This window comes from Acanthaster planci, linkage group LG05 (assembly GCF_054643075.1).
Source record: "Acanthaster planci isolate LZ-2023a linkage group LG05, COTS_SCS, whole genome shotgun sequence".
Taxonomy (NCBI): domain Eukaryota; kingdom Metazoa; phylum Echinodermata; class Asteroidea; order Valvatida; family Acanthasteridae; genus Acanthaster; species Acanthaster planci.
The window spans coordinates 7,093,714-7,112,623 of record NC_141781.1 but is presented as its reverse complement, the minus strand read 5'-3'; the positions used below and the strand labels follow the sequence as shown (position 1 = coordinate 7,112,623).

General features: G+C 40.3%; 1 protein-coding gene across 4 annotated transcripts in view; it reads right to left on the bottom strand.

Moving 5' to 3' along the window:
- parp6 (poly(ADP-ribose) polymerase family member 6) overlaps positions 1–18,633 on the bottom strand; it is a 29,738-nt gene extending 11,105 nt beyond the window's left edge. For 3 of the 4 annotated variants that reach the window (XM_022250875.2, XM_022250884.2, XM_087136756.1), the window contains exons 1-15: positions 18,412–18,633; positions 16,062–16,154; positions 13,828–13,917; positions 12,571–12,692; positions 12,183–12,275; positions 7,967–8,070; positions 7,450–7,510; positions 5,989–6,076; positions 5,647–5,716; positions 4,902–5,006; positions 3,294–3,431; positions 1,933–2,077; positions 1,157–1,306; positions 569–787; positions 189–325 (exon numbers count right to left, since the gene is read on the bottom strand). In XM_022250875.2, coding sequence (XP_022106567.2) covers positions 189–325; positions 569–787; positions 1,157–1,306; positions 1,933–2,077; positions 3,294–3,431; positions 4,902–5,006; positions 5,647–5,716; positions 5,989–6,076; positions 7,450–7,510; positions 7,967–8,070; positions 12,183–12,275; positions 12,571–12,692; positions 13,828–13,917; positions 16,062–16,154; positions 18,412–18,496 — 1,700 coding nt within the window. In that variant the 5' untranslated portion in view covers positions 18,497–18,633. The remainder of the gene's footprint in view (positions 1–188; positions 326–568; positions 788–1,156; positions 1,307–1,932; positions 2,078–3,293; positions 3,432–4,901; positions 5,007–5,646; positions 5,717–5,988; positions 6,077–7,449; positions 7,511–7,966; positions 8,071–12,182; positions 12,276–12,570; positions 12,693–13,827; positions 13,918–16,061; positions 16,155–18,411) is intronic. The other variant, XM_022250893.2, reaches the window with a different exon arrangement.
- Between the last annotated feature and the right edge of the window lie 277 nt (positions 18,634–18,910).

Below are 18,910 nucleotides of genomic sequence, written 5' to 3'. Positions count from 1 at the left end.
CAGCAGTGGACGGCAAAAAGTTGACTTCCTAAAATGCTGGCTACTTTTAGTAACCAATTATATCATCCAAAACATGAACCAGTATGAAACTTAGCATTTCCCCCTTGCAACGTGGTGCATTTTGCAAGCCTCAAGTGGATTCCTGCCGATAGGGGCAACCACCGTAAGGACAGGCCAAGCCTACTAACCACTGCAGCAGTGGATATGCCAACATATCCTGTCCATCCATTCGTTTCTTGACGTCTGTGGAGCAGCCGGCAGCCAGCATCTCACGGATGGAGATGAAGCTGTCTAGGGCCTGCTGGATGCGCTCGTAATTCTTCTTCTGCGGGTGGAACAAACAGAAGTTTCGATCTTTTACGTCAGCTTGATAAGACTGCCAAGATGGCAGTGTGATATGTGATGCTGTCTGCATAAACCCTTCACAATGTTTGTATATTATGAACATATCCAGCATGTTCAGACAAGACGATACTTACAGTGCAGGGTTTTAGCAACCAGGTGTACGCTTTAATGCAAACATATCCCAGCAAACCAATGTCTACTGCTCCTCCATCACGAGTCTCACCTTCGGCGTGAATGCCAATTCCTTGGGATTTCTTGGGTCGACCACCATGGGGTAAGGTTCAAAGATCAACTGCCGCCGGCTGGACTTGATGGAGGAGACAACCATGGCAACCATCAGGTCGACGACCTCGGCTCCCGAGGCAATATTCTCGGCGGCGTCTTGCATGACGCCCAGGGTTTGGAAGGAGAAGACGCAGAGTTCTCGCTCACACACTGCAGGCTAACCACAAAATGACACCGAGTATGTTGGGTCAAAAGAAGTGACGCACTCATTCTCCATATTGTTTCAAACAGCATTAAGAGAATTGAATAAACACAAAAAAGTGGGTATTTTCGAACCCTGAATGATCACCATAAGGTGAATCAAATTACTTTTTTGAAGGCAAAAATGTAGCTCACTTTAAGGTTAACAAAATAGAGGCTTCTTACAAGACTTGCACTTTCTCAAAAACTGTTTCATGTATGCTATTTTTCTCTTTATTCATAAATATACTGTTAGTGGGTGGCCTCGGCAGAAGTCTTCAATTCATATGCCCATGTACCCACCATAACTACATGTATTATTATCTGATTACACATCATACAATACCTTAAGCATGGCTCCATTCTGGAAGATGTGTTGCTCATCACACACGACACAGAATTCGCTGAGTGTGGGTATTCGGTTCCTCAGGTAGGTGTAGAGTTGGACTAGGAAGCCATGCTCCAGGCTCGGTATCACCTTGGCGTTCTTGCCGTTCTGAAACCACATGGAAGTCATTGAACGGTTGGCTCAGTTCCCATTGGTGTTTCAAAGAGGCGACAAACTTTATGAACATTTGCCCTAGAGTGTCTCAACTGTTACCAAAATTTCTCTGCCAATATTGCTCTGCACTGAACCTTACAAAATTACAGGTCTTGAAACAGTGCCTACAATTAAAAAGGCACAAAACAGAAAGTCAACACTAGGCAATCTGTCTTTGAGGTTACAAGAAGAGCTGTGCTTTACTTACAAACTCCATGGCTAACTGGCAATGAAGTGCACTGTGATTACATGACAGTGGCTTCCAATAGGGACAATATCATACGTCACTATTCCACAGAGGCCAGGCACAGCCATTGACCATCCACGACAGACCACGGCCCTGACCGCCAGGGACGAGAAAATTATTCTGATCCATTTGTGCGTCTGTCCCTTATGGTGAAGTAAAACATGCACGTCCTCACACACGCACATCCTCACACATGCACGTCCTCACACATGCATGGCACCGCCCAACAGGTACATCATGATCTAAAACTGTTTAACACAGATGAGGAGGCGCTCAATGCGCAAGTATTTCACGGGGATTTTGACACTCGGGAGGATTTGCGATGCCAACTTACCTGTGTAGCTGCAGGAATCAGGTGAAGATCGTCGGTTCCCGTGGGAGTAACTGTCTGGCCGTTGACTGATGAACTCCTCTGCCATGGGAACAGCCGCTTGCTGGTTTTTTTCTGGTTACTCTGGTCGGCTGATGCACTGCAGCCACTACAAAAGAGTCAAAAACTTGGTGGAACTAATTCAATTAACCCCACAAACAAATGATACCAAAGCTGATTTGACACAATTTAAACCTTTTTAACAAACAAACGATAACATTCCAACAGCTGTATACAAATGTCAAAATTCAACTACAGAACACACTTGCCAAAATGACTGTGCAAGTATCAATGTAATTTCCTTTTTCTAGCCCAACATTTTATGTTCATGTATGTGTTCTTTTACCAATAAAAGTAAAGATGGATAGATTTTTAGCTTAACATGTGAAGTTACATGAGTACTTATGCTTTTGCAAGACATGGGAATGAGGCTGCAGAGTGTTCAGTGAGAAGGATATTATATGTATGTGTGAGGACCAAGTGAAACCGTGAAGAAATGATAATAGACGCAAATGACCTTTGGGACTGACTAAACTTGAAGTACAAGACAACTTTACAGAGTGGACAGCATGTTGGTGGATGGGATGTCTGACACTGAGGCACAATTTTAAAGAGAACTAGAGAACTCACTGTCTAGTTGGGAAATATTCAATTCACATTTACATGAACTGTCCTGTGATGACTTGAAAAAAGTATATTCATGTAGAAAAAGCTTTCAGAATTTTGTTCATTCTTAGGTTGCTTAAAAATATTTGCCAAATTATCTTTGCCCTTCAACTAAAAAGGCCTCAGGCCAAGATAAGCAACTAAAAAGGCTTCATATTGTCAAATTAAATAAAGTAATAAAAGTAACAAAACTAAATCTTCAACATATTTTCCAACTCGTTAGTATGCACTTTTCAATCATTTTTTTCAGCAAAGAAATGTCAACAGGTGGATCTAATGAAACACAAGAGAGTTTTTTTAAGCAAGTTTCTTCTACCTTGCCCATGACCAAGTAATGACATGGGGCTTCAGAGGAGAAAACTTTGCAGGCGTGTTGCAGCCGGACTCGAACCCAGGACCACCCGCTCAACAGTCCCCCGGACAAGAGAGCGGGAGGACGCAGATTGAAGTCCAACTGAGCACATCTGAGTTTCCTCTTCGACCCTCTGAAAGCATGAGGCATACGACATCACAACCAACTGAAGACTGACAAAGAGGGACAAAATCCAGATAAACATTTGAAACTGTTCTACCATCGGTGGAAAGAAGACAGAGTGATGGTATTTGCTTCACAAGACTCGAACAAACACACAGGCATGTGTAGGTTTCCAAGCACTCACAGTTCTGGCTGGTTGACAAGCAGATTAGCTGCCTCTTCCACAAGCCCCTGCGACATTTTAAGTGCACTGCGTGCATCGTCAATGCCAAATCCTAAGTCTACGAGCTTTGCCAAGGACCGGTCTTCTACTGAGCATTTCCTACAGACAAATGAAGGGGAAATAAGTGTACAGGGCATGCTTCGGGATCGTCAGTGGTTGTGCTTGATAGAGATTCGGGGGAGGAGACATTCCGTAACCATTACCTGGGACAGAGGACTTGTTTTTAAAAGTGCAAAATGTTACCACTGTTTTTCCTGATTACTGAAATGCTGGGGCTTTTTGATCTGCTCAAAATACATCTATGATACACTTGTACAGAGGTCACAATGACCACACACTGTTGGTGTCTTTTGAGTTTACGTTCTCTTGGCACTTGGGGATGCAAAAGTTGATGCAATTCTTGAACGGCCTAAGCACACTGGTTTGCATGAGATACTCCAAAGATTTAAAGTCGTGAAGGACAAGAATGTTTTAAGTAGGTAACTGGAGTGAGATAGAGTCAGAGAGATAGTACAGAGTAGGATTTCTTGCCCCAAAACCAGGAGAATTCTGAAATCTACTTGTAGCTTATCAAATTTGCTAGATCCTTCAAAATCCATTTGCGGGTTTTGCAGGGATTTTTCAGGATTCAGGAAGGCAGAGCTCCTATTAATTTCAACGTGGGATGATTCATGTTGAAAGTGACAAAAGATTGTACCTCATATGGGGTTCCCGAACAGGGGTGGATTTGGGAAGATCGTGGTGGTTAGGATCAGGTCATACAAGCCTAGTGGAGTAGAGCCAGTGAATTTGAGGTGAATCATACATGTAGCTCAATGGGTTAATCCGAGCACAGACTCCCTAGGCAATCGTGACCCCTTGGGTTATTGAGTGGAAGCATTTTGCCGGCTAGGTTTCAGAAAAACCATTGAGGGGCAGAGTTTTGGGAACTAGCTTCTGTCACTTCTGGGGATTTCTGAGCGAAAGCTAAATTGCAATTTTGCATTTGGACTGGTCAGTACGAATGTAAGTACTTGGGTTATTATTATCAAATATGTTGCAGTCATGAGGGTATAAGGGGAAATCCTTTAAACAACTGGGAACCAGCAAATAAAACGAAGTGACAGGGCAGGTGCGCAGTCAAAACAGAAAACATCAAGTTTGTGCAGTGTTAAGTGTATGTGAATACACCCTCAGAGCAAAAGCTGAAACTAAGGGTCAATAGCGCTGTTGGAGGAACAGTTATGACAGTTAGTCAAACCAAAAGTACTGAATATGTGATTTGTCGAATATCCCGAGCAATCCCTGGTTTCAGTATTTTTGATCGCATCAATGAAATCTCTATTATCAGTTGAACCTGATCAGAAGTGTAAATGCATGGTCCAGAAAAACAACCACCAACTCAACAAAATATAAAAAAACCAACTCAATAGGAATGTTGATCTTCAATCTTCTAGGTGCCATGGTGGTCTCCAGGCTTAAGGTTAGTTGGATGTGCATCACCCCAGAACCACAGAGGATGGGAACTAGACATGCATGGTCATTGGTGATAATGCCAATGATAATGATACTGTACAAAGTCAAGCCTACCTAGAGGGTGATTTGCTGGGTGAGGGGGCTGCCGTCTTAAGCTGGGATTGCACTTTCTCATTGCTGACATTCTTCCACTGCTGAAGCAGCACGGTCTCCGCAATCCTGTACATGGACACACAACACGTCATGCACTCAGTGGATGATGAGAACAACGTAAATGGGAAGCATCGGAGTGCAAGTGATCACGGTACTGCCACTTTGTGTCCCTCAACAAGACATTTTGCAGCAATCAAGAACAAATGGGCACTTGCTTGCTTATTATCATTGGAGTGTGATTTGAGTACATTGTATGCTCCGATTAGTTACTTCTGAGCTGTCTACCTCCCGAAACAGTCATTGGTACTGAACGTGGAAAAAAAAAACTGCTGTCGGGTGATGACAGTACCTCCGTGACTCTCTGCGTCATCTGCCTACTCTCACAGGCCAATTTCATAGACAAGGTTTCAGAAATTTGAAAAGCAAATACATGTATCTGCTTAACGAAGATTGGTCACCAGGCAAATTGTCACAAAATCAGTTTCTTCTATGACTGTTTCCCCACTAAATTTTTTGCTCAGCATGAAATTGTGTAATTGTGCAACCTCCACGCGTTTGCAAAGCGTTGGCCAATCACAATGCACGAAATCTGTCGACCCGATGTACGTTCGGAAAGTGTCAACAGATTTCGCACATTGTGACTGGCCAATGCATTGCAAACTTTTGGAGGTGCACTCTTGTGAATCGTCTGCATTATGTCACTCACTTTCTGAGTTGACTACATATGCCGGAGTGACCGGACTTTGAAGGCTGAAACACTTCGACCTTGGGAACGTCTGCAGAAAAAAAAAAAGGGAAAGTGACACATGCATAATTACTGGCACCTCCACAAGTAACCGTGTATCATGTATACAGTTAAAGATTCCTGTCTGTTTTATATTCATTCACATAAATAATGTTAAAACCGCATTCAACTCCTCAGTGTATTAACAAAAAAAACCAGAAAAGGGAAGTGATGAGAAAAAAAACACCGAAGCAAAACTGATCTCAACAAGAGCAAGCAAAAGCTTTTTCAACAGTCCAAAGGTGTCTTGGTCAAGGATCGTACTTGCGTCTAAGTACTTGGTGAGTGAGCAGTGAAGTCTGACTACAATTGGTTCGCTCCGGCTGATGCACCACGCCTTGCTAATTTCCTCCTGAAAATGAACCATTAAAACTGTCCAAATGAACTATCCGAAGCTGTACAAATGGAGTATACTCACATACACATTGTGAACATTGTACATGTATTTAAATCTTCATTAGGTAAGTCAGAAATGGTTTCCATACTCATCCCTTGAAAAGTTATTTCATTCAACATTTGGGGAGCAAAACAAACTCAAATCCCCACCATTGAACAAATTAAAGCAGGATTTCCTATTTTTAAATATTTGTAACTTGAATACGCATGGACATATTAAATCTTGTGTTGTAGATAAAAAGATAATTATGCATTATTTGAAGGCTAATAATTTGGCATAAAATTAAATCCATTGGCACAAATACACTTCACAATTGTACTGACAAATACACACAATATACCCAAGAAACATTCAATCATAGACCCACTAAATACATTCTGAAAGCCAAAAAACACTCAACTACCGATTGAGAACTAACACTTGTCTGGTCTACATTCAAACCAGTTCAAGGAAAATACGACAAAGGACTGAAAAGGGATCCTGAAATGCTTCATTGTAAAGGAGATGAAGCATGTCTGTTTGTCCTTCAACCCACAATGCAATGTTAAGAGTGACCTTGTATGTGCCCTCACACTAGCATGACCTCTTTTTTTTACTTAAGTTGAGGCGATGCACGGTAGAGATGGTTCAATATGTTTGCACTAACAACCAATATTCTCTCTCTACTGTGGATGCGTATTGTGTTAAGACACCAGGTGAAAGGCTGGCATTGAGTTGGTACGGGAGAGCCAAAGGTTAAACATGTTGACTACCGGCTTGTTATTGGAAAGACAATTCAACACGCACATTTTCAAAGGAACGACTATGCATTTTTGACTGCAAAAAGCAAGTGGCATATGAGAAAAGCAATGATCTTCATTTTTTTATGTTATTTGAATCGATATCCATTGTTGCAGTTTATATTACTGTCTTGATACGGAAAAGTTCAGCATGGTTTTGGCTTTGCCTCCAAACCATGCAAACTGTGAAGTATTTATGGGCATCAAAATAACTGCTCCATTTAAAAGACTCTAATTTTTGGTGTCATTGCTATCTTTCCACCAGACGACAGAGACCAAAATCTTCTGTTATTTGAATCAATATCCATTGTTACTGTTTACATTATTTTTTCTGAACTCCCACATACAAGGTACATGCGTATCCTCTTTGAAAGCTCAGTTGTTTGGCTTTTGCTTCTCAACTCTGAAATAATCATGGGTATTAAAGTGATTCCTCAAATTAAAAGACACTCAGTGCCATCTTTTTCTGAGGAGACGGGGATGGAAATTATGTCAATTCAACAAGGAAACATTGAGAGAAGGCAGGAAACAAGTAGGTTTGTTACAAACCTCGAGAAACGACACATCAATATTCAGCTCCACATCTATATCCCTCAGCTCTGTGAATACTCTGGGGCCAAAAAATGTGAGAAGAAAAATAGAGCTTAAAAAATTCCACGCTTTCGAGTGAATTAAATTGTACAGAATCAAAAATATGCATATCAAGTAAATGTAGCATTGTAAGAAAGCACCAGGCATGTATGTTGTACAGAGGTACAAGTTTATTATTTAAAATTAGGGCTGCAATGGACAAATCTGTTACCTAGAATCCCTGTAAACCAATCATCAGAGAGTAAAATTTCCACTCACCAATTGGATTGCAGAATTCATTAGCCAATCACAGTGTGTCTCAACATTTGCCAATCACACTGCTCAGACTCAACCAATAAGACCAACGATTTCCCCCATAGATTACTGATACATTGTAAATTAAACCGTCCACAATCAATAAACCAATCATCGCACTGCCAAGCCTTCACAGTCCAATCATACTGGTCTGATTCCATGAACCAGTCAGACTGCTTACCTGCCATTGATGGCATCAGGTCCGAAGTGCTTCCTGACTTGTTCCATATCATGCAACAACAGTGGATGAGTACTGCTGTCTGGCTCATCATCTTCACAGTAGTACTGTGAGAAGCAGACAATAGGTTGATCTATCAAGTGTCCTGTTCGTTTTTTTTTTTCGGGGGGGGGAGATTTCTTGTTTGTTGCTTTCCATTCGATTCGCTGAAACCTTCTCTAAAACTACTTTTACCAAAACACGACAACTTTTCTTTCCTCAGTTTTCATGGGTGAAGCTGGGGGGGGGATGGGTGTTCAAACAAAACCTCCCTCTCCAAGCTCCACTTCAAGGACTGCTTTGGGGAAATTTTAGTCACACTCTGCTAGACAGAATTGCTGACCATGGTGACTATATGGATGGTCTCTTGTACTTTTCCCTATTTACGACTGGATGAAGTCGTAAGTGTCTTCCTGTCATGCCACAGACGCCCACCACTCTGATCTAACAGGATGCATAACCCTTTGGCAAGTTCAACTAGGACCTCCGTCAACCTCCTCTCTCTCCCTCAACCTCCTCCCCAGGGCTGGCTTTGCCCCAAGTTTCTGATAAAATGAAATTAACGTCATCTAGCAATGCTTATAAATTACCCTACACCCCCATGAATACCCGCCAAAGTATAACACCTGCAGCGTAATTACCATAAAACCATGTGCCTCGGTAAATTACATGTACATGTACAAATGTACATACAGCATACACGAAAAACAACCTTGCACGTTAATGTTTGTGCTTACTAACAAACATAATATTTTATTTTGGAAAACTTACAGGTAGTCTGTTATACGAATACATTGTTATGATTGGTTGATATTTACATTCAGTGTGCTTCAAAATATCGCTCATAAATGTGTACTATTATGTTCATTAATATGCAAATAATTTGTATAATCATGGCATCTCTTTCCAGCACATTTTCGAAAGTTTGCATTGAGACAAAAAAATGAGTATTTTTTTCATTTCGGAAGGTGATAGATTGTTTAGTTGAATCAACGACATATACATGTACATTTCCTTTCTGTACTTTCTTTACACGTATTTGTTTTATTTATACAGGATGATCCCAGCTGATAATGTAATATTTTATTTCATTTCCAGTCTTGAAGTCACACCATCAAATGATAACTGTACTGGCAGAACTTGGACAGAACAGCAAATTAACAGAAAGTCTTAAAGTAAAATGTATCTTTATTTAAAACATAATTGTTCATTCTTCATGGTGTTTCAATACATGGTTTATAGTCTGAAAGCTGGTAAACAGGCTGAACATTTTCTGAAAACTGCCTGAACATTTCCTCAGACCTGCATGGGAAATTTGTGAACCAGTGTACATGTACATGTACCTGTGGTGACATGAACCTGTAACAAGTACCCTAACTTTCTCTTTCCACCCATTTCCTCTTTCTTCAGTTCTTTCTAATAAAACTTAGTTTCCCCAGCAGTTTCTCTGCTTCCAAACGGACATCCCTGCATGAGAGCAATATACAGTATAAACATATTTTTCACTGTAGTTTGCCCAAACTCAGGAAACTGCAATCTGTTTTACCGGGAATGCTAGTCATTAATGCACAGATGTTATGCACCTGTGCGTGCATCGTCAGGGGTCTCCAAGGGAAATGTGCACCTTTAGGACTCATGCAACTTCAACAAAGCAATTCAATCTACTTTACCCATCTCCCTGAACAATTATTCTCATCACACAAGCAACCTTCGTCCATGAGAAATTCGGCCCAGTGATTGCTAATGCAAGGCTGCAGATTTACATGTTATGTACCTGAGCATGAGCCTTTGTGCACCTTGTCTACGTGAACAGAAAATCCAGCATTCACAAGTGAACGAGACCTTAGGGCTGACATTTTTCTAAGACTCAAGGATGTAGCTTTCGTATATGCAGGTCTTGGGAAAATCACTCTAATAGTTTCAGTAAAAGCATTGGGATTTTCACTCCTAAAAAATAAAAAATATGCATGTATAATCTGTGCATACAACCTGTCCACACATGCCACCCTTCGAATGAACATGCTGAATGTTCTACAAACAATCAAATGACACTTCTAGTTGTAGAGAGGGATCCAGGTGTAGGGATTAGCTTGATGAAGCACCAAGGTCAAGTCGTACGAAACCTTAAAAAACACTTCTCTTCACTTCACTGTTCCGCCTCAACGCTTCACCGAGCTAATCCCTACACCTGGATCCCTCTCTACACCATATAAGCTCCACTCCCAGTCAGAATCCTGCAGTCTCCTGAAGACGGACAGAGTACATTGTTCGAAACGTCGAGCTATTCCCCGGTTCTTCTCAGAACCACACATACTCAAGAAAGAGATTTATCCATGGCGTAACTGCAATCGTTTTACTCATATACATGTAGTTCTTTCACCATGAAAACCTTCAAGTCTTAAAACACAAATACACGTACTGCAACATTGGTAAAAACATACATTGTGCCAATGCTACATGTACAATGATCCCTGCTGGTGAAAATTATCCTGTGATAAGCCTATTGGTAAAACATACATGTAAATGCTACAGTGACCCTCACTGGTGAAAATGATCATACCACGAGCCTATTAGTAAATAATGATCCTGCAATGACTTCACTACTGGTAAATTTATACATCTACAATGTATGTATGGCAAACCTATTGGTAAAAATGTTTCTATGAAGAGCTTTTGGTAAAAATAATCATACATGTACCGGTACATGTATGTTGAGCGTATTCTATTAAAATATGCATGAATGACCCCATGATGTACATGTACCCACTGGTAAGTATCACCCCATGATGAGCTTATAATCAAGTCTATATATCATTTCAGATCCAGTGCACCTGTACTTGTATAATTTGGCTTGACTTTTCTTAGAATGTACGGTAAATCAACTTCCTCTTTTTTCTGTACATGCACACACGTACATCTGGTGATGCTAGGCTTTGTCTGATATAATCACATCATATTCAAGTATTTTGCGAGGGTTTCCTGCCGTACACATTTCAATCAACTTCACATTGTTACACGTTTACCTGTTGATGCTTCATGTACTGTATATATTTAGGTGGGGGCCACTTTATGTACAGGGTACTGGTACCTCTCAAAAACAGCGACATTTCAACACCATACAATCGTGTGTCCTGGAGATAATTTCTGCAGGCTTTAATTAGGCGCCGCCCACATTTTGGCCTTAGCTTCATTTATTAAAACAGGCATAGGTAAGCTACATGTAAGACCCATTGAAAGCACCTGTATGGGTGTGTATGCACGTGTGTGTAATAGATATGCACTTGATAGAAGCAATACAAGATTGCTACAAAAGCGCTGCTTTCAAAGAACTGCGTACATTGAAGATAATTCTGGTCGATTAAAGAGGAGACCATTTTCTTTCTTTTTTTCTTCTACTGAGTTAACAATGTGAGTTTAATATCATCTTTTTTTAAAAAAAAGTCAAAACCTGAAATCACACCCATCAACTCTTTTCTTTTTTATACTGGTCAAACACAAATTCGGAATAAATAAATGTGCCTGGCCATAATCATTCCACCCAAAAGGTAGAACAAACTCCTCAAATTACAGACTCCTATTTCCTCATTTCTTTCCAGAGCATGGATATACGTTGCCTAGGGCACTGTGAGCTTTGGGATATTAGAGGTACTGTACATTACATGTTCCTTTGAGGCGACAAATTACTCAAAATCTAAAAAATGGTACCGAAGAACAAACCTGACGAATTTTCAGCCTAGTGCATACTGTATACTCCTAGGAAAACAATATTCTAGGGATTTCGATTTCAGATCAGAAGTTTGCTGAGTCAAGTTTCAAATTGTGCCTGAATTCAGTGTCTGGTACACTTTCTCACATTCAGTCAAATGCAGCTACGAGGGTCACACACGGACTTGAATAATAAAGTAACGGCACACGAGTGGGTTGTGTCATCGCTTGTGCACGCTTCTAATGCCAGTTTTCCAAAACTACATCTTCGGACGCTTTGCTGGAAATGGCCTTCGTTCATTGTTTTCTTCAAAAGGACAGTTTGTCAGAAAGAATAATTTCACAGGGAGTTTAGTCCTACAACCATCTGCAAACCAAGTGTGCTTTTCGAGAATAATTTTGTGAGTTACCTTTTTGGTAACTGCCAATGATGGACCTTAAAATCAGAGGGTGTGTAAGTGACAAATCAACTCACCGCCTCGTCATCCAGATCCATGTAGTACATATCGTCGTAGTCTGTGTCATCAGTGTCACATGTACCATCTGTGTAAACCGATGACGGTGAATGCTGTATGCCAAAGAAGAGAACCTTTCAGTGAATATTTACAGAGTAACTCTCTGAAGCTATCTCAAATCTTCAACACTTCGTCAGTACTACGCAATTTGAAATACATATACGTTCATCAGTAACAACAAATTTTCATCATTTTATTCCTTCTCATAAAACTAACCATTAATTCTCGTTCATTAAACTAATTGGAGGATTGATGACTATTGGGGCTGACATGAAAACAAGTCATTCAAATTGTACCTGTCTACAATTTATGCACTGGTGTAAAACCTACAAAGAACCAGTGACTTACAGGAGGCTGTTCGTCATCTATAACCATCAAATTATGGCTCTTCAGTGCACTGGCATCACCCCCTCCTTTATCCTGAATGCTGCTGATGTCTGGAAGACAAACATCAACCGGTTTCCAGTGTTCTGTCGACATCAAGATAAAACATGGGCAGATTCGTAACATGCACAAATGTAATTCAAATGCACAAAACAGCCTTGGGGGGCAAACACTGAGTATACAGTGTTGTAATACACGTCGGGCAGGGCCAACAAAAAAAAAAGGTCCAAAATTAATTAACATCTCCCCGGCGTAAATCCATCCTTGGAAATAGTGAACAAAACAGGTTGGAAGCCGCCAGCTCTGCTTTTGAGTAAAAGACCTTTGAATGAATCATGCACAATAAAACTCATCAGGAACCCTCAACATTTGTGACCAGGAAAAAGTTCATTTCAAAGATACCAAACTTTGGATGTGTATCAAAACAAAGACCTCTGTTTGCTCCTTCTAACCGCAAGCTGATGTTAAATTACTGAAAAGTGGTCTAAAGATTCATGTTGTGAGATCCGGTCACAAACGTGAGTTACGCTGGCTTTTTTCTGTACAGTAATTATACAACTAATCTCCAATGTGGGGCCAAGTTAACTTTATTTTATTTTCAAGTTGCTCAACTTCCCATTAATTGTTACCATTCCGATATGAAAACCCTTTTTTGCAATCAATGCAAGACCGATATGACCTCTGGTAAGAATGCCACATCAGCGTAAGCTACAAGCATTTTCACACCTGTTTAAACACATGCACCGTACATGTAAATAATAAATATGAATTGCCATATGAGCTGGATAGCGAAGGACACAGCCACAATGTGGTCTAGCCGAAGGAATTTAAAGGTGCCTCAGGCAGCAGCCAGACAATGCCTATTTGACAATGAAGAACGGCCAGGAGATTAAAGGTACAGTGTATCAACATTTCAAGAAGGGAACAAAAACTGGAGATCCCGGAGAAAGACCTTTGTGGCATCCAAGAGAACCAACTATCTCTACTTACAATGTGGGCTGGGCTTGGAATTGAACCTGGGACCACAATGGTACAATGGTAAAAGGCAAGCACTGTACACAAAAGCCATCCAAGCTAATCACATCACGTACATGTACCAACTCTTATCATATTCCATACCCCCAAAAATGGCCTTGCAATGTCAAATCATGGCAATTGAAAAACCAAATTCAAACAGGACGGTCAGGAGTACTGCACAAATCTGGTAAAACCTGAACTCACCACTAGCCATCCTGGTGAACACAACCGGTATCCTTTCCCGAATGATTTCAGGTTTGTCCGGGAAGTTTAGGCATGTAAGAGCACTATTATCTATCCAAAACAGACAAAGGAAAGGAAAGGAGAGAAAATGAGGACACCTGCAACACTGTCTATGAATGTACATGAATGTTTCACTTTCGATTCACCAGAAAAAGTGATGCAATTGTGTATGTACAGCCACTGCACCTATGACCTTCACTTCTGAGCAAATTACATGTACCTACGGCACTTCAAATTTCTTTTTTTTTTTTTTTGGTGGTTGTTTTCATTTACACCGTAAAATTTAATTTTAAACTCAAAATAGGATAGTCTCAAAGTTAATGGTACCCATCAAATTAACACTGGCAGTATTAACTACGAGAACCTAGCAATTGGGGCATTTTACATGTACTAAAATTCTAGTCCTTCAGTTCCATGGTACTCTATCTTTCATGGAATTCACTGGGAATAAGATGAGTTACAATTTACATGAATAATTTTTTTTTCTAGAAAACAAAAGATTCTCCATTTCTCCATTACATGAACTACCCCGAGCGTACTCATGCAAGGCTGCACAACCATTATTGATTTAATACTCAAGTGACTTCTTGCACTTACTCAGGCCTGGTCAAAGTAACTGACCCACTGAGTTGGTTTAACTCAAGAAGCATCCTATAATACTCTGTGAAAACATGGTGACTTACTAAAATGATATGAAGGAAAGTTTACATCATTGTCAATTGTAAATGTCCGAAGGAAATACAGATATAACCAAACGGTCCAAAATACGAAATCCTGCCAGAGGTTTCTCCTCTATTTTTGTGTGTGTGTGTGAATACATGTATGTGTTGTCACATGACCTTTGTATACACGTACATATCTGATCAAAAGCTGATGATGGCAAAACAAATTGATCATGCTGGAAAGTTTTGGTTTTCTGTGGCCTTATTTCACGCACTGGCCCGATATCCTGATCTCAGCTGAATCTTTCTCAACAAAGTAAACTCTTTTTCACCTGCACTGAGAAAGATTCAGCAAATGGTGAGACAATCAGGCCCTCAAACCTTATCAAGCTTTACCCGTTTCAGGTAACTCCAGACAGTAAGTAGGTTTGTAGCTGCAGCTTAAATTCTTTGTTGTTTCAAATGGTAGAAACACTTTGCACTGCTGTCATTGGCAAAGCTACAGTGCATAGGTACATGTATAGTCTCCAAACTGATACATATCGTTCCTCTTTCCAAAGAAGAATACTGCTTTCTTTTGTTGAGATAGCAACATGCTAGTCATGTTTGATCACTGAGACAGGGCTGTTTGATTTAAATCAATATCAAAAATATTTAAAATCACTGAGAAAAAGTATAAAATTCTTTTTTTCTGTATTATTTTTGGGGAAAAAAATCTGTGATTCAAACATACACATACGGTACATGTACACTTACATGTATATAAAACTCTATTGTAAATTGCTTAACTCTACAATGAAGTACTACCAAGGAAGGTTTTCTGAAATAATGTGTTACGCTTTTCCAGGAAATTAACCTCATACAATCTTGTGCACAATGCATACATACATGTACATGTGTGATACAGTATGCTGCAGCAATGCATTACCAGTTTCACTGCTCTATGTTATATGTTCTACATGTAACTGGTGTCCACTATATAATACAGTGCCCATGTGCACACAATGTACATGTATGTACTTCCTCCTCTTGGCATTATGAAAATGCTGTCATTAATGAGTTCCTCCACTGGTTTCGATCCTTTGCAATCCATCTAAACTGACTCTTGTATGGCTTGGCTGCATGTGCTACATGTATGTCTGTCCCAGTAAACATAGAGACAACATGGATACCAGAGGGATCATATGGTGTAAGTCAAACTACATAAATGTATTCTTGCAAAGAATGGTTAATACTCGACTTTGGACAACAGTCATTTAAATTAACTTATTTTAAACCAATGTTTTAAGCAAAATAGTAAATGGCAAAATAAATAAATTCCAACTCGGATGAAAATTCTATTTAATCTTGCTTTTCTTATTGCAAAAATGATTTGTAATAACCCTGCACCGAGGATAGGGCACTTTCATGTACTACCAACGACAAAAAAATTGGAGTGAAACACGTACAATACAGTAAAGCTTTGAAAAACACAACACAAATTTCACCCAGAAAAAGATAAAAACATATCTACATGTACATCTAGACACAAACCTGGATAATCTTCGGTGACGTTAAAGGTATAGGCAGCCAATTCCCCATTCACGTTGAGAACGAAACTGAAAGAATTTTTGCTATGCTCAAAATCTGGAAGAAACAGCAAGAAAGGCATGCTGAAAGAAAGCTACACGTATGTTAATTGTGAAAGAAGCGTGAAGGGTCCAAGATACATGTAACATGCATCGTCTCACTATTGAAGGTAATCTTATTATCTTGCAATGGCAGGTTAAACATGAATGGTTAGATTTCATCAAAGACTCGCTGAATCACTTCAAGCCTACTGCATATGACAGGCAAAAGGTTCCTAATGATATTTTTTATACCAATATTCTAAGTGTTTCAAAGATGGATTTGCACCGGGAAGATGTAAATTAATTTTTGATTTTGCCCTGCCCAATGTGTATTAAACACTGTATATTCAGTGTATGCCCCTGAAGGCTTGTGAAAAAAAAACCACAAGTGTACTCGGATGGGACTCGAACCCACGACCTTCTGCTTGCTAGTGCAGATGTCTGAACCACTCGACCTCCGGGCCTGCCGGTGTCAGCTGGCTGGTTCAAATCAGATGTAGCAGCGAGTATTGCAAACAACTACATTGTGCCTTAATTCTAAGTGTGCAGTGAAATTTGTGCAATGCCAGTGAATACCTTCAAATCTCGCTCCTCTACGCAATGTCACTGACAACTGAATTGTGGCTCCAACTCAAGTGAATGAATTTTATTTGTAGTAAGTTGGAATGCATTGTTTACTGTTTTCAAATTAACAGACTCCATCATCCAACATCCATGTACATGTACATTGTACGTTACTCCAAACTATAGCAGGAATCCAACATAAAGTGGGGACAGTTCCAACTACATGTACGGGCAGGTTTGATTAAGAGCCAAAAGTTTCAATGTACAAAATGTAACTAGTGGTTGATTTGTCACGTACGTAGTGCTTGTGCAGTGAAGTGGTTGTGAGAACGACGCTAGTCAACCGTTGTCAGGTCGTTAGGTCGAAGGGTAGTTAAGGTGGCCGCAGGATGGGCAAAATAGCAAAAATTACAGTGAAAATGGTCGTTTACTGTTTTTCTGGCATTTTTCATATAACTGATCCTCTCCGCACAGTGCTATTAAAATGGTTTATGGCAACCAACGACATGACCAAAGATCGTATAGCACCACGATCTTTGGAAGAGACCAACCTCGGTAGGCTGGTCACAAATAGTTGACTAGTGGTCACTACTAGTACTTACAAGTAGTACTACCGGTATATACATGTACACATATTTTGCAAAACAAATGTTTACTAAACAATGCAGAATGGAAATAAAAGAGAATTTGGTTTCGCTGGTTCCTGTCATAGAGTTTGAACCTCTGGTTTCGAACGCTGCTTCAAAACGGATGGAACCAGGGAAACGGATCTCAGCTGAATCCACTTATTTCAAAAGTGCCCTTAGTTTGACAACAATCTCTGCAGACCTTACTCGGACAACAGTTTATCAAAAATACTTTACAAATCACTTTTTTTAACAATTGAGAAAGACGATTCGTAGCGTCATAACTCACAGTTACTAAGTAAACTGCAGAGCAGAATTCAAGATTTGGGCCCTGGTTGGGGATTTCATCAATAAGCACTGAGGAAGCAAAGACAGGGTTATCTGTCTCGTTTGTTCTTACCATGCAGATTGCAAATGGAAAACTAGCAAGGAAAAATACATCCAAGTTTCAAGTAGGTTCGAGTCCTACCCAAGTAAGCTTGTGATTTTTTTCACAAGCTCCAAGACAAACACTGAGTATACAGTGTTTATGAACATACGTTGGTGTAAGGGCAAAACCTATTATTAAAATTAACATCTTCCTGATCCAAAGTACATGGACGCCTAGGCCCTAGCATGCCTATGTAGGCCGAGACATCTTGCATGCTAAAGTGCGTGACCGTAAACATGTAGGCCTAAGTTACCAGGTCCCTTATTTTGCCACTTAAGCCTACTGTTTAAACCAATCAGACTTGATGATAGGTGGCGAAATTACTGAACTTAGCAACTACACGGTAACGCACGTTAGGCCTTAAACCTTTGCCTAGTTCACAAAGGTTCATGCATTACGAAGGTATTATGAATTTGAACTTTTTTAACAAAGAGCTTTGACAACAATTCATGAGGAAAGTTGGGGGAAACGTTGAACATCAACATGTTGAAGTGTCATGAGTCATGTGATGTGTATCCCGCCTTCTTGGGCCTAATGTCTGAACGTTAGGCCTAAAACTAGTACGACCGGCTAGTAGCTAATGCTAGTAAGTAATGTAGTACTCAGCACTTGACTGTTGCATAGGCAGAGGCATGCAGATTGCCGCATCTTACTTTTGAAGGGGCACGCTGGATCTCTTATACAGACGTCGATGACAGACTCAATGTCACGGGCCAATAATTCCCGTCTCCAGGACATTCTAGACGGAGTCTATCCCGTACTCTACGCGACTTCCTGATCACGTCGCATATAAATCATGTAAATAATCGCAACAGCGCCGACTTGCAAATGCAGAACGAAGTCGCATATAAACATCGCAACAAAAAAAAAATTGTCCGTCTTCCCAATCACGAAAACAAGCCATTCACGAACGGAACATGTTCATACGCCCATGTGGAAAAGTGACCAATTATTGTCCAGCGCTACCCACTGACGTATATAAAAAATCTGGACTCCCAATGCCCTAAATCAGCTTAGAGAGGTCTCTGAATCCACTAACGGCCATTTTACCGAGCCGAATACAAAGCTTGCCCGGCAATGCCCGCCCTTGTTCTCCCTGGCGTCAATAGAAACGAGCTAACCCGCGCATTTGTATTCGGCTCGGTAAAATGG